We start from the raw sequence: 15242 nt of genomic DNA, 5'->3' as shown, positions 1-15242 counted from the left end.
ACAGATGCACCAAGGTTTATGCAACCAATCGCCCCAGGTGGGACCCAGGATGTCCCCCATCTTTCAACATTAAGGACATGAGAGCCTCCAGCAAGCAGGAGTACAGCTCGGAGACCCATGGGACCGGCTGCTTCCCAGCCTGCCCCGCGACCCCAGCCGGACCCTGCTGTCTCTGCGCCTACTGTCCCCATCCACAGAGGCAGGATTGGATGGTGGTCACTCAGATTATGGGGTACAGAGGCATCTGCCTAGGAAAGGGAACTCAGGGCCACTCCCTCCTCCCAACCACCTCAGATGGGCTGCAGGGAGCAGGGTGAGGGGATTGAGAATGCCTGTCCATGCAGGGACTGCCCCTGCACAGCTGTGCCTCCCCCCCCTCCGCCCATAGCCAGGGCCTCGGTGCCTGGAGGGGGCTCCACTCACCATACTGGCAGCGGGGGCCCTGGAAGCCTTGGGGACAGTGGCACAGTTGGGCTGAGCCAGGAACACAGCGGCCACCGTTAAAACAGAGGCCAACGCTGCATTTGGCTGTGGAGAGAGGAGAAAAGGCACATGAGGAGGTGCAGAGCCTGGCCAGGACACGAAGTCCCTGGGGACCTCCCCACCCCCACCCACTGGGTTAATCTCCCCATAAGCGGAGGCCTTGGGCCTGGATGGGACCCAGACCCTCAACACAGAGAGGAAAGCCCCTCCGCCCGCTGCACCTTGAATGCACTTTGAGGGCTGAGCCCCCAACCCCGGCAGGCAGCCCCAACCTCCCTCAGGTCACTGCCCCAGCTCTGCTGTCCTGGGCCACACACTGCCCCACCCTCACTGGAACCTGAACACCCCAACTCATTTCAGTTGGATGTGAGAGTTCCAGGGTATTTTCTGGAGGCAAGGACGGAGTGGGGGGTGGGGCCTGTGGAAGGAGGGTGGGGAGTGCGGGGGGCAGGGGAACAGCCCATGGCTGAAAGGGGGGCTGAGAGCTTGGCTAAGGACCCTCTCCAGCCCCTGCAAGACCCTGATGGTGGAAACTCTCAGGCTGGTCCCACGCCAAGGACGGGTAATGCCAGCCCAAGCCAGCAGGCCCTGGGGAGGGGAGGAGGGGGGATCCTGGGCTGGAGGTCAGGGCTGGGAAGAGCTGCCTCCTCCACTCTCCAGAGGACACTGCCTGCTCCCAGACCTCCCCACCCCAGCCCTCTGGGCCCACAGAGGCCGCCCACCCATGCCGTGGGTGGGTGCTAATGAGCCCCACCCTCCCAACAGGAGGCCACTAGTGTGGGTGGAGGAGGCTGCAGCTGGCCCAGGTCGGGGGCTCCAGGTGGGGAAGGACAGGTCCTTGAGGCTTGGCAGGCAGCTCCCCTGCGGCCTGACAGTCCCAAACTGCCCACTGTCCCCCATCACAGCAAGTACCCCAACTCCGGCTAGACCAAGTACCTCCTGGGGGGGCTTCCGCACCAATTTTCTCGGCCCTGTAGCCACCATCCTCACACCCCCACGTGCAGGAGGGCCAGGCCAGGCAGGTGGGCTGTACCCTCACCCCCGTGACCCCAACGACCCAGGCCTGAGTCCAGAGGCTTCAGGGGTTCTCACTGGGTGAGGGGACACTCTGAACAGTGACCTGCTCCCCCAGAGCTCCCGAGCCTGGTGCAACTCGTGGGTTCAGCGAGCTTAAATGTCACTGACGGCATTGCCAGCAGGAGCAGGGAGAGGAGCTCCAGACAGCCCCTGGGGGAGGGATGCTGGCCAGGCACATGAGTCCAAGCAGCGCTCTGGACCAGGTGCTGTGCCTGATGAGGAAACCGAGGCTCAGAGACATGCTGCACGTGGCCCCTGGCCACACAGCCAGTGAGGAGGGACCAGGTCCCAGGACTCTCCCACTTAGCATCTGGGGTCAGGAGGACCCGGCCCAGCCCAGGGAGAAACAGGTCCTGTTCAGGATGCATCTTCCTCCTCTACGTCCCATAACCCCAGTCTTGGAGGGATTCCCCCCTCAGGCCACCCTGCAGAGGTCCCAGCTGGCGCTTATTCATGCCCGGCAAACGCAGGCCCCACTGGCTTCCTCCTGCCTGCCCACACCTGCAGCTGGAGGATATGAGCGAAATGGGGTGGGAGTGGGGGCTGGGGGACAAAGTGGGTGCCACAGAGGGGTGGTGAGGAAGCACATAGTGATCCTGGAGACCACACTCATGCAGCATCAATATCCCAAGTGCTGAGGGTCTGAAACCTATTGACCCCTGCACTTCTCTTGAGGGAGAGAGGCCAGCTGTGTTTATTTTTCACATCTTAAGAAGGACTTCATTGTCCCGGAGACCTCCAGCCCCAAACCGCCAAGACGGGCCACGCCTGGGGTGGGGAGAAGGCACCCAGCCTGGAAGCCCACCCCCTGGACTGTGACCCCCAGGGCCCTCTCAGGTCCTGCCCACGTTAAGGACCAGCCTGGGGCCCCAGCTGCCAGCGCTCTGCCTTGCGTCCGCTTCTGATTTTGGTTTCAGAGCTCAGGAGAAAGCAGCCCCGGCAGCCTGTTCCCGCTCCCCTGGGCGGGCGCTCTGCCTGAAGCCTGTGGCTCCTCCATCCCCCAGGCTGGCCCGGCCCTCCCGGATGTCAGGTGCCCTCTCTGGAACCTGTGCCCACAGTGGTCACTCGCCCCTCATCCCACACCCTGCTCCATCACCCCCCAGACTAATCCTAAACAGAGGAAAGGAAACGAGCTCTGAAAAGCCCTATCAAGACCTCGACTCCTACTGTCCCCATGCAACATCCCCGGTGGTCTGGGCTGAAGACCCCATCTCTCGAGGTAAGTCGAGCCAAATCCCTCCCCTGGAGCAGGCAGCGACAAGCACATGGGCCAGGGGACCCCTTGTCTGTCCTGTGTCCCAGACAGACATCCCTCATCCATCGCCACCCTAGGCTGACACAGCTATGAGATCGCTGGACAGACCCCGGACGAGCCCATTGGACCAGTGTCTACAGAGAGACGGCTCTGTCATTTCTGAGCACGCAGTCAATGTAAACAGTGTCACCATCACCCAGAGGCTCGGGCCAGATGCCCAGGAGCCACCCTCACGGGCACTCGACAGCTCACACCGTGTCCAGCGCACAGTCAGGCCAATGGGTTCTACCCCCGCTGTACCTCGAGCACACCATCTCCCTCCATCTCCACACCGGTCAGAGCCGCCACATCGCTCCCCACAGATGCCTTGTAGCTGGCCCTGGCTTTTGCTCCTGTTTACCCACTTTCTCTACCCGCAGCCCTCAAGATATTTTACAACAGGAATCGGACGATGGCAATGGTGGAAAACCCTTTGGTGGCTTCCCACTGACTTGGCACAAAGCCCCCTGACCGCCCGTCAGACCCTGCCCAGCTCTCGGCTGCTGTCTGCCTGGATATCTTCTCTCTTCCCGAGATGTCACTTCCTCAGGGAGTCTTCCTAATCCCCAAATCAGCACTGTGGTACCCTGCAGTCTCCCACCATAGGGCCTCTCCACCGCACCCAAGCAGTTAACCGGGGCGACAGCTTATCTCCCTGGCCATGGCTCCCCAAGGGCAGGCACCAACTCCACCTTGCTCACCGTCGTGCTCCTCGCGCCACCGACACCTGGAAGGTGCTTGATAAGTTTTTTTGAATGAATGAGCAAACGAACAAGACAACTAATGGCAGGCAGAGCTGGAAGTGGACAAGGTATTTGTCGAGAAGCCTTAGGGGGAAGGACAGGAGCTCAGGATTCAAGACAGAGGGATGCAAACGGCAGCACAGCCAGAGATGGGAAAAAAGAAAAGGTTTCACAACAGAGATGCACAAAGCTATGCCCCAAACCCAGAAGGGGTGCTCCTGGTGGCTCCGAGGCTCGTGGGATGCTGGAAAGACAAGGACACCACAGACAGAGCCCGGGACCAGGGCCAGGGGTGGCACGGAGTGGTGCTGGGCACGTTCCACACGTGGCAGGAGTGGAGCTCGGGGCAGGACAGAGCACCGCCACAAAGGGACAGGGCCCCCCGCAGGGCACCCAGGGGTCCAGCCCTGCAGGACCCCACCCCTCAGGCCTGGCAGCACCACGGGGATCTGCCTCTCGTGTCAGAAGGATGTGGCAGTGGTCAGGGACCCCAGGGCAGCGGTCAGCAGCAGAGCCCACCCCTTCCCCTATCACTAAAACCAGCAAACAACGGTGGTGTCTCTCTCCAGGGCACAGCACAGACCAGATGGCGGTGGCACGTTGTCTCCGCCACAAGGACAAGCCCCCAAAAAAAGCCCCCAACAGGCGAGGAGAGAGACCCACAGTCAGAAGGCGGAAGAGCTCGCTCTGAGGAAACGGAGCTCAGGGGCATGAGCCCACGGCTCTAGAGAGCGTTGGGTCTCCTCCGAGGCAGAGGGCGGGCACCGTGTAATGAAGAGAGAGGGGCGGACAGCAGGAAGACCAGGGGACTCCTGGAGACCAGACTGTAAAACTCACAAACTGTCAAACTCACCACATGCTGTCCAACGGGGGCCACGGGGCTTCACAAAACAATGTAGAGGTTTCTAAGTAACGAATTGGTTTTATACTTACTATTAGTTAATTTAAAAAAAACAATGAATCTTACAAGCACCTACTGTGTGCCAGGGCCAAGGCAGGAGTTCTGCTTGGGGACTGTCCCTTGTGGCTGTCAGCTTGGCCGAGACGGCACTCACAGGCCCTTGGGCCCCAGAAGGAACCATCCGAACCCACAAGTGTGAGAAATGCAAGTTCAGGTGCAGGTGACCTGGGGCCACGGTGCCCACGTGCAGGCGGAGGGCAGGCCTGAGCTAGGGCGAGACACTCACAGCTGAAGAAGGCCCCCAGTAACTGCCACCTCAAACCCTGACTGGCTCCCCACCGCCCCAGAGGCTTCAGCAGGGCGAGGGCGCTTGGGTTTGTAGACATGTGTTCAAGTTCCAGTTCTGACACTTATCAGTTGGTTAGAAACTTGGGCTACGCTCCCTTACAGGCCATTTGCACACATCAAACTCGGTATTCTCAACGACCCTTCGCACTGTCCCTGTCACCTCCAACGATCACCTGAACCTGGAGAAGCACACCCCATCTGCAGAGCCCACTTCCAGGGCCGCACGGGTCTCCCTGCCCACGATGCAGAACATCTCTCCCTAGTGTACAGACTGAGAGCCGGAGGCACGGGGATGGTGACCATCACCCAACCGTCCCAGCTTTGGGGTGAGGCTGGGCGGGTCTGCCCACATTCCTAGAATCAATGGCTTGGAGGGCCCTGAGGGGTGTCCAGACCCGAGGGTGCTCTTGGCCGGGCCCGGGTGCAGGACGGCAGCTTTGGGGAGCACGGTGGCAGGGTGAGGGCAGCACGTCTAGACATTTTCTGCGGCATCTTAACAGCCACTGTCTGTTACGGAGAAAGGCCAGAAACATCTGCATGGCTGGACCTCCAATGAACCCGCTACGAGTGGCTGGAGCAGCGCCCAGCACAATGCCCCGTCCAGGACGGGCTGACTATAGAAACCCCCTCCTCTCCAAGGGCTTGGCTTTCGCTAGTTTGGACCCCAGGCCACTTCCCTGGAACTGCTGCCCGGCCGGGCCGCCGGTTCCTTCTCTTCTCTCCCCTGAGCAGCCATCTGGTGGAAAGTTGGAGCGAGCCCAGGCGGGCAGGTGTGATCCAGGCTGACCAGTTTCTCCCAGTCTGCTAAGCCACCCACCCACCACAGGCTGTGAACACAGGGCCGAGGTTGCCAAATGTGCACAGGGAAGAAACGTGGGGCCTTCTCAAAGCCAGCCCTGAGAGTGAGCAGTCGCCTGCATCCCCCGGCACCTCCACCACGGTGGCCCAGAGACCACGCAGGGCAGGCTGGTTCAGCACGAGAGCCCACGAGGACTCAGCGCTGCGGCTCAGGCGTGGTTCTCATCTCATGGCTGAGGGTGCTGGGCAGCGTTTCCTAAGCCTCGCCCAAGCCACTGATAAGAGCTGCCTGTGAGCAGGTAGGCGTGGGAAGCGCAGTGCCCACCTCACGGCCAGGAGTGGCTAAGGAAGGGAAGCCACTTCCTTGGGAACCCAAGGCCCCTCGAGGCCGTGAGCCCCTCCTGCCTTGTCCCTCTGTCCCTGTTCCTGCCACCCAAACCTGCTGGCCCACGACTCAACGCTGGCTGGGGGCTAGGAGCCCCAACCACATGTCCTGACCTCAACCTCCCCCAACCCAGACCCTTGCCACAGGGGAGTCAGTTCAGCTCCACGCTGGACACTGAGGCTCCAAGCTCCCAGAGAAGGGCCAAGGCCTCCAGGCCAGCCCCCTGTGCCATGTGCCGACACCAGCGCCCACCACACAGGTGGGTCCCGGGAGACAGGTGGGTGGACAGACTCTCTCTGCCCAGAGTCAGGCCCAGCTCCCAAAGCTGCTGCATGGCAGCAAGTCTGGGACACAAGCTGGCCACATGGGTTTGGGAGATCGTGTCCTGTCAATAAGAGAGGTGGCAGAGCAAGGGGACCTGATGATGATGACAGAAGCCCACTGCCCACTCCAGGCCAGCATCCATCCCAGGCTGTGAGCCCCTGAGAGCAGACGGGAGCAGGGCAGCATATCTCTGCCTACTCCCCCTCCTCCCTGACCCCCACCATGCCAGCCCCCAAAGGTGGTCGGCAGGCCAGGGGCCATGCACCTGAAACCTTCCAGAAGGGCTGGACCTGGACTGCCAGCTCCACCTGGCACTAGGATTGCTCCAGGTGGTAGTGGCATCTCTGTGTCTCATCACCTGTGCTCCCCACTACACCGGAGCCCCCGGGAGAGGCTCGGGGTCCTGTCACGGTGAATCAGCAGGGCCCCCTAAGGGACCAGAACCCAACTGACCATCAGTAATTCCTGGCCATATCGATGAGTGAAACTCCCCCACCCTCTGCTAAGGTCATGAAGTAAGTCCCAGGACCATGTCTGAGATAGCAACGACACAGAGCTCCACGTGGGTCTCAGCCGGAGGCCGGGGCTCAGTGGGCAGGCTGTCGGCCACCGCCCCGCCCCTGCCCCCCACCAGGCGTCCTGAGGACTCCAAAGCCTCCACATGGGCTCCACGTGCCCTGCAGCGGGACTGTGACTGTGAGTATGAGCACACATATGAGCGAGCGCACATATGTGGGTATGGACACACTTGTGCAAGTGTGAGAACGTACATACATGTGTGAATGAACATGAACCTACATGCACAGGTGTGTGAGCATGAGCACATGCATGCAAGTGCGCATGCGTGATTGAACACGTGTGAGCGAGCATATGTGAGTGTGAGCATGTGTGTTTGAATGGACCCAGGCACATGTGCATGTGTGTGGACACATATGTGTGAGGCTGTGAGTGTGGAAGCTTGTCTGGGTGGACAGCAGGTCCCATGCAGGAGCGGCATGGGTGTGCAAACGTGGGCACCAGGCCATGCTAGTCTGCATGTGACTCCACAGCTTGGAGAGACCCGGGGGGTCAGGGCTCAGCAGAACAACATGCCCCACCCCCGGCAACTGCGTGGGCATTTGTGTCCACACCGAGGACCGGAGAGCCGAGATGCTGGCCCTGCAAATTCCCACGCTGGGCGTGGGGCTGACGGGTGTCCAGAACGGAAAAGGAAAAGCGAACGGCAGAGGCAGGAAAGCAGAGGGCGGCCCTCCCTGGGGTCTCACGGCGGCCTTCCTGCCACTCCAACCAGCAGCCCAGAGCCACAGGATCACAGAGGAGGGAAGAGAGACCGGCATGGCTCACCTCCCAGCAGCGGACGCTGGACACAGGGGCACCAAGCCCAGGCCCTGCCCCAGGGGCCCCTGACCATAAGTACCAAGGCCAAAGGCACGTTAGCACCCAGACCCAGGGCTGCATCCAGCGGTCTGGGCTCCCATCCCCTCGGCCAAGCCCACTTGGGCAGGGGGCAATGGCACAGCCCCTCCTGGGTTCCTGCAGCAACAGACCATGTCAATCCCCCAGACGGGCTGGCATCCCCCGGGCAGCAGGAAGGCAGGAGTCAGTGAGGGGCAGGGACAGCCTGTGGAGAAAACTCTGGGTCACCACAGTCAGTGTCCTCCCAGGGCGCAGTGACCTCTGAGGGTCTCCTCCAGAGTCATGGGCCAGGCCGCCCCCAGCCACCCAGGGCACACACAGGGGGTCTGGAGGCCTCCAAGGTCCTGGGACCCCAAACTTCTCGGAGGCACAGCAAGGGCAGAGACTCCCAGACCCAGCGGCCACTCCATCAGCAAATCCAGAATCCCGCCACTTCTCACCCCCACGCCCCGACCACCCTGGGCCGAGTCCGCCACCTCTCCCCTGGGCCATCGTGAGCTCCTGGCCATCCTGCTCTGGCCTCTGCCCTGCACAGCAGACCGTGTCCCCCCTCCGCTCAAACCCTGCACCGGCTTCCCATCCTTACAAGAGCCCCAGGACCTGCCCCCTTGTGATGGGTTGAATCATGTCCCCCAAAGATTCATGTCCACCCAGGACCTCAGAAAGTGACTTGTTTGGAAATAGGGTCTTTGCAGGTGTGACTAAGGTAAGGACTGAGTTCACACTGCATGGGGATCAGCCCCAAATCCAATGAAGTCCTTATGAGAGAGAAAAGGACACAGACACACAGGAAGACGGCGGCCACGTGAAGACAGAGCAGAGACTGGAGTGACGCAGCCACAAGCCCAGGAACGCCGAGGACCGCCAGCAGCCGCCAGCAGCCAGAAGATGCAAGGGCTCCTCCCCCAGGGCTCCCAGACGCTCGCAGTCCTGCCGAGGCCTCGACTTCAGATGTCTGGCCTCCGGAACCGTGAGAGAGTAAATGCGAGTTTATTCAAGGCCCATATGAGCAAGGCCCACTGCTCACGTCACAAGGACCATCCATGCCCCAGACAGAGGGTCGTCCCAGACCCCCATCCAAGCCAGCAGCCCCTCCCTGGGCCCCTTCCCGCCTCGTTGCGCCCTGGAGCATTTTTCACACACCTGCTGCCACAGAACCGCTTGCTTGCTTTCCTGAGTGTTGCCTGCCATAGGACATGAGTTCACTGAGAACAGGGCTGGAGCCAGTCTCTGCCCTTGCCACCCTCGCGCACCAACCACAGCGCAGGGCCGCCACAAATGTTCGTCAAGTGGATGGCCCGTGTCAGCACTTCCCAGCAAATGCTTCAGGGGCACTTTTATTATTCTGACTTTGGTGCTTCTTTTCCTTCCTTTCTTTTGAAAGAAAGAATTAGTTTGGAAAACACTACATAGTCTGTCTCAGGAATCCACAGTGCCTGTTAGCATATTAAAGGCTCTCAGAAGTCCTGCAAAAACAGAACCTGCTTAACCGTGCTTTGCTCAGAGCTCCCTGGACCACAGAATCCCCTTCCCAGAGCTCTTCACATCCCACAGAGCTGGTGTGGCTCCTGTCACCTCCTCAGGCTGTGCCCCTCCATCCTGTGGCCTCCTCGGATGGACTGAGCCCAGCCAACATGGAGAGAGTTCGAGACCAGAGCTGCAGACGGTGTTCCTGGCACCTCACCCCTGGGGGCATCCACCTCAGGGTCTGCATGCTGAGGGTCTGGGCGGCACAGCTACTCCAGGCCTGGCACGTCTGTGCAGTCAGGGTCCCCCCCTTCAATGAGGGGAAGCCAGGACCCAGGGCAACTAGAGCTGAAACATGAGGAAGCTCCAGGCAAAATGCGTCACCCGAGTGTCACTGATAGGCATGGAATTCAGAGAATCACTGAGCAGGGAGACGGGGCCTCCACAGCAGAAGGGGTCAGAGCCCAGCTGCCCCCCGGGCGCACGTGTGCGGGGCCACGCGGATCCTGGGGAAGCCCCTGGTCATCAGGCAGCACCGCCCCGCCCAGCCAGCACTTCTTCTCTTCGGTCACGGCCTGGTCACAGTGCTGCTAAGTGGGTCTTGGAGAAGTCCCAGCAGCGTTCGGAGCTTCCTGCCATTGTCTCGCCCAGGCACTGCGCCTTCTCCTCAGTCCTACACACACACCCCAGGGCCCTGACACTGCCCCGCACGAAGCTGCATCTCCCAGGTGTGCAGGTGCCTTCCCCAGCCGCCCACACTCCTCCTGCCCGGGGCTCCCGTCAGCTCCCTCACACCCCAGGCCCCACCTGGCTGGCCTCGCCTGCCCGTCCTCACAGCGATGCCCCAGTTGGCTCTGTGCTCCCCATCACACCCTTGTCACATCAGAATCTGCCAGCAGCCAGCCTCCTCATCAGACCTGAGCTCCCCAGGGGCAGGCAGTGAATACTCACGGCTTGGTGGCAGCTGAGCAAAAGCCAAACGAATGAAGGAGTGCAAGAATGAATGAATGAATGAACAAACCAATGCACACGTGCCCACACCCCTCCCACCCGTGAGAACCCCCACCCCGTCTCCTGCACGCACTGGTGACCCAGACACTGGGGGACAAGCAAGGTCCCAAGAGGCCAGATCACAGGGCTTTTCCTGGATCATTAAAACAAACAGATAAAAGCCAAAAACATAAATCAGTAAATCCTGACCTAAAAATGATTTTTTAAAAACAAACAACCAAGAAAGCCAAAGCTTCAAGTTCAGGATACACATGGGGACCCTGTCCTGTGTCTCCGGCGGATGTGACAACCTGGACCTCCCGGGCCTGGCCCCGCATTTCCCCACCACCTCAGCCTGGCCCCAGCCCATTTCCCTCAGCCCCGCGAGGCTCAGGCTGCCCTGTGGAGGGTCCCAGCCGAGACCCCTCCCCAAGCTGAGGAACTTGAAGTGCTTCTGCCCTTCTGGGGCCCCACCTCCCAGTGAGCAGTGTGGCCTGGCCCCCCGCTGCATCCCTTCCCCTGCCGGCCCACCAGGCCAGGCATAAGAAGGCAGAGCTGTGGGATAGGCCCGGAGCTCACACAGAGCTAGACTGGGGATGAAACGCTGTCACAACCCTGGCCCTGTGGACCTGTCCCAATTTGAGCCCCAAATTCCCAAGAAGCCAGCACTCAGGCCTCAAATCCGAAGTAGGGAGAGGTCAACCTGGCCTCCCAGGGTGGGGCTGGGCCTTGGCCCTGCACTTCCCTCACCTGACCCTGGAACGGTTGCTCCAAGACACAGGTGAAACCAAGGATGACCGGACACCAGCTCAGGGGTGCAGGAAGAGACAATAATCACGGGGACGCTGCCGTGCAAACCTGGACCTGCCCCCCGGCTCCCTCCCCCAGCCCATGAGGGGCGCGCACACCCCCCACTCTGAGCCTGCACTGCACTTGTGCACCCATGTCCCTTTCTGGGTGTGAGAGGCCACGCTCCCCACCGTGAACCCCAGGGGTGGCAGGCCTAGGCCCCACTCCCTCTGCTCGCCCATTATTGGTTCACCAGTTACTGGAGCCACCTCTGGGAGGCCTGAGGAGCCCCACCTCAGAGCAGGAACCCGGGGGACCTCAGTTTTGATGTCCGCCTTGCACCCCCATTCAACAGACCCCTTTATTTTCCCAGATGCCAGAAGCAGAGACCGTCTCCCATCAGCCACTGCAATCACAGCGCCAGGGAGAAGGCCGCTGTCGGGGCCTGGCCACCTCGCTGAGGGCCCAGCTGGCCGGCACCCAGCCCCGGCGCCTCTCCTGCCCGCACCGGAGGCCCCTGAGCAGCTTCCTTCTATTGCGTCCTCCAACTCCCTTCCTGGAGAGAATTGTTCATTTCCTCTCCTGGGAAAACATTGCCACATCCTTTTCTTTCCCCTCTTCCCGCTGGAGTTGGCATGAGGACGTCTCTGGACCCTGTTTATGGGCCCCTTCATTTTCTGTGTGAGGAGGGACCCAGGGGCCATGAGGACCGCTGTGTCCAGTTCCCGTCCCAGCCACAGAACGACCCACCCACACTTAGCCCCCGACTCAGGGGAGCCCTGACCCCAGCCACTCCCCACAGCCCAGCCCCATCCCTCACCTCACGTCACCAGATGCCACGTCACTGTTCCAGGGGAGGCCAGACCTCTGGGCCGATCTCTCCAGGGAAGAGATGCTGACTACTCTTACCCAGTCAGCCTCACCTGCCAGTCCCCTGTTCCCACAGCCTCCCACCTGTGCCCATGCCCACTTGCAGGCCCACCTGTGCCCACACCCACCCACCTGTGCTCACAGCCTCCTGTCCCCACAGCCACCTGCAGGCCCACCTGTGCCCACACCCACAGGCCAGCTTCCCAAACAGCTGCTGCAGCTGGACTCCACTGCCGTGAGCCCTGTTCCTTTATGAAGCAGAGGCCTCACAGCCACCCGCTAGGATCAGACAAGTCACTTCCAGCCCCAGCCCGCTTCTCAGGGCCTCAGCCTCTTTGTCTATAAAAGAGGTTGCTGGTGCCCCCCTGGGGTTGGGTTGTCATGTGCGGTGTGGTGCCGCTCGTATGTGCTGATACTCAGGGGTCCCCCTCTCTCTCTGAGGGAGGCAGCGGCTGACTCCACTCAGTAGATGGGAAGACTGGGCCCAGGGTGCCAGCAAGTGGGAGGCGGGACAGGAGTCGCGCGTGCCCACAGAGGTCAAGGGCCCACTGCCCAGCACCAGACCTTTCTGGGAACAAAGCAGGCAGAAGGATCCCGAAAGCAGGGGCATGGGCATGGCCAGGCAGGTGGTCCAGGGGTCACACCCCCTAACACCCACCCTGAGCCAGGCTCAGAGTCGCCTGAGCCCACGGACACCAACTCGTGGCCCACAGCCACCCTCAAACCCCTTCCTGATGCCAGGCTCTCAGGCGCCAGCAGCCAGCCCCAGACCCTCCAGCTCAGAGCCCCCACAGCCCAAGCTTGCTCTTTCTGCAGCTCCTGCCAGCATCAGCGCCGGGGGAATCCACCGTTCCTTCTGTCAGTGTCTCGTTCTAACAGCCTGTGGCGACAGAGTGGCTGAATGAGAGGCCCTGGATGTCGCTCACGCTGCTGGGAGCAGTCGCACGAGCGGGGAAACGCAGGGCCTGCATCCCACCGCAGCCGGAGGAACCCGGTCCCTTAGACACGGCCTCTGCCAAGGGCCGATGTAGTGTCTGCAGAGTGGCAGGCGAGACAGCGGGAGGGCACTCACGGGAGAGGCAGCCCCGGTCGCCAGGCTGCTGGCTCCACCCTGGGCAGCACCTGAACACGGTCTGGGCCTCCATGGTGTACACCTGCCTGTAGCTTGTGTAGTACACGGTTCTAGAAAAGAAAGAGAGAAGGGAAGTGTTGACCATGGAGAGCCCAGCGCTCTTGCCACACCGCCTCCCCAAGACTGCGTCTCCAAGCGTCCCCACTTCACAGCTGAGCAGGTGGAGGCTTGGAGGCAGGTAGAAGGTCTATGACCCTAGGCCGGGCCACACCCGCGTGGACGAGGGGCCAGCAGGGGGGTGCACGGCCATCCGGGAGCCAGCAACAGTGGCCTCGTGCCGTGCTCTGCCAGAGAACACGCTGCCCCGCCCCCACCCCACCCCCACTCAGCTGGGTCACGCTGCCCTGGGTTCTGGCTGCACCCCCGACCGCAGGGCTCCTACACCCCAGCTCCTCTTCAGGTGTCCACAAGGACAGGACTGGACAAATGGACGTGTGGGGGCAGGAGGGAGGGAGAGGGACAGAGAGTGGAGTCACCCAAGGAGAGGAAGGGGACACCCCTGGGGCCACCCTGTAGCCTCCAGACACAGCAACCTCCCCCCCCCCACTGCAGTCTGTAGGAACAGAGACCGACAGCGGCCAACAGCTGCTGGGTCAAGAGCCCTTGAGCCCCTGGGATGCCCAGAGGGCCTGGGCTCCCGTCTCCAGGGAACAAACACACCCTGGCGTGCAGAGGCTCAGCTCTCGGGCCACCCTGGGGACCCAGACCCCATAGACAAACAAGGGCCACTGCCCGGAAGCGTGAGTGTGTGCACACTGCACAGGGCGCCTCGGGAGGGCTGTGCAAAACCCGCCTTGGCAGGACATGAAACCACTTGCCTGGACAGAAACTGACCGCAGCAGCGGACAGGATTTGGCAGAGCGGAGAGTGTTTGGGCCTTCCACCGTAAATATTTATCCCTCTCCCGGGGCTACGTGCTGCTCCCTTCGGGCACCCGGAAGACGGGGCCCACCGGCCCATCGGCCACCCCTGTGTCCTCGAAAGTTAGAGATCCCTGGAGAGATCTGGTCAGCCTGTGCCTCCACGGCCCTCAAGAAAGCTGACCCCTCATTCCCCTGCAGCTCACATGGGACACAGCTCACACGGGACAGCTCACATGGGACACAGCTCACATGGGACATGGCACATGGGACACAACTCACATGGGACACGGCACATGGGATACAGCTCACATGGGAGACAGCTCACACGGGACAGCTCATGGGACACAGCTCACACGGGACAGCTCACATGGGACACAGCTCACCTGGGACATGGCACATGGGATAGAGCTCACATGGGAGACAGCTCACATGGGACAGCTCACATGGGATACAGTTCACACGGGACATCGCACATGGGATAGCTCACACGGGACAGCTCACATAGGACACAGCTCACATGGGACGACTCACATAGGACAGTTCACATGGGATACAGCTCACACGGGACAGCTCACACAGGACACAGCTCACATGGGACAGCTCACATAGGACACAGCTCACACGGGATACAGCTCACAGGGACAGGTCACACGGGACACCTCACATGGGACACAGCTCACACAGGACACAGCTCACACGGAACACAACTCACATGAGACAGCTCATCCAGGACACCTCACATGGGACACAGCTCACATGGGACACAGCTCAGACGGACAGCTCACACAGGACACCTCACATGGGACACAGCTCACATGGGACACAGCTCACGTGAACACAGCTCACATGGGACAGCTCACATGGGACACAGCTCACATGGGACACAGCTCACATGAACACAGCTCACATGGGACAGCTCACACGGGACACAGCTCCCATGGGACACAGCTCAAATGGGACAGCTCACATGGCATACAGTTCACACGGGACAGCTCACACAGGACAGCTCACATAGGACACCTCACACAGGATAGCACATGAGTTACAGCTCACATGGGATACAGCTCACGTGGGATACAGCTCACACGGGACAGCTCACATAGGACAGCTCACAGGGGACACAGCACACACAGGACACACCTCACACAGGAAACAGCTCATGTGGGACACACCTCACATGGGATACACCTCATGCCGGACACACCTCACACGGGACACAGCTCCCACAGGAAACAGTTCACACAGGCTCCCAGGCGCCACCGCAGACCTGGCTCATGGCAGGTCCACGGTCAACAGTGGCTATCAGGCTGGTGCCCGACCCTCCACCTTCTGTGGCCACCTCCGAGCCCAAGCCACAGCATG

The 15242-nt window shown here is 61.1% G+C and overlaps 1 protein-coding gene across 20 annotated transcripts in view; it reads right to left on the bottom strand.

Moving 5' to 3' along the window:
- MEGF6 (multiple EGF like domains 6) overlaps window positions 1-15242 on the bottom strand; it is a 101160-nt gene that overhangs the window by 77409 nt on the left and 8509 nt on the right. For all 20 annotated transcript variants that reach the window (XR_011503677.1, XM_070511286.1, XM_070511269.1 and 17 more), the window contains exons 3-4: window positions 12958-13067; window positions 424-528 (exon numbers count right to left, since the gene is read on the bottom strand). Coding sequence is in view for 19 of the 20 variants with exons in the window: in XM_070511286.1 (XP_070367387.1) it covers window positions 424-528; window positions 12958-13067 (215 nt within the window). In the remaining variant the exon portion in view is untranslated. The remainder of the gene's footprint in view (window positions 1-423; window positions 529-12957; window positions 13068-15242) is intronic.

Source organism: Equus asinus, chromosome 5, assembly GCF_041296235.1.
Source record: "Equus asinus isolate D_3611 breed Donkey chromosome 5, EquAss-T2T_v2, whole genome shotgun sequence".
Lineage (NCBI taxonomy): Eukaryota > Metazoa > Chordata > Mammalia > Perissodactyla > Equidae > Equus > Equus asinus.
Note: the sequence above shows the minus strand (reverse complement) of the source record. Positions and strands in the feature narration are given on the sequence as shown.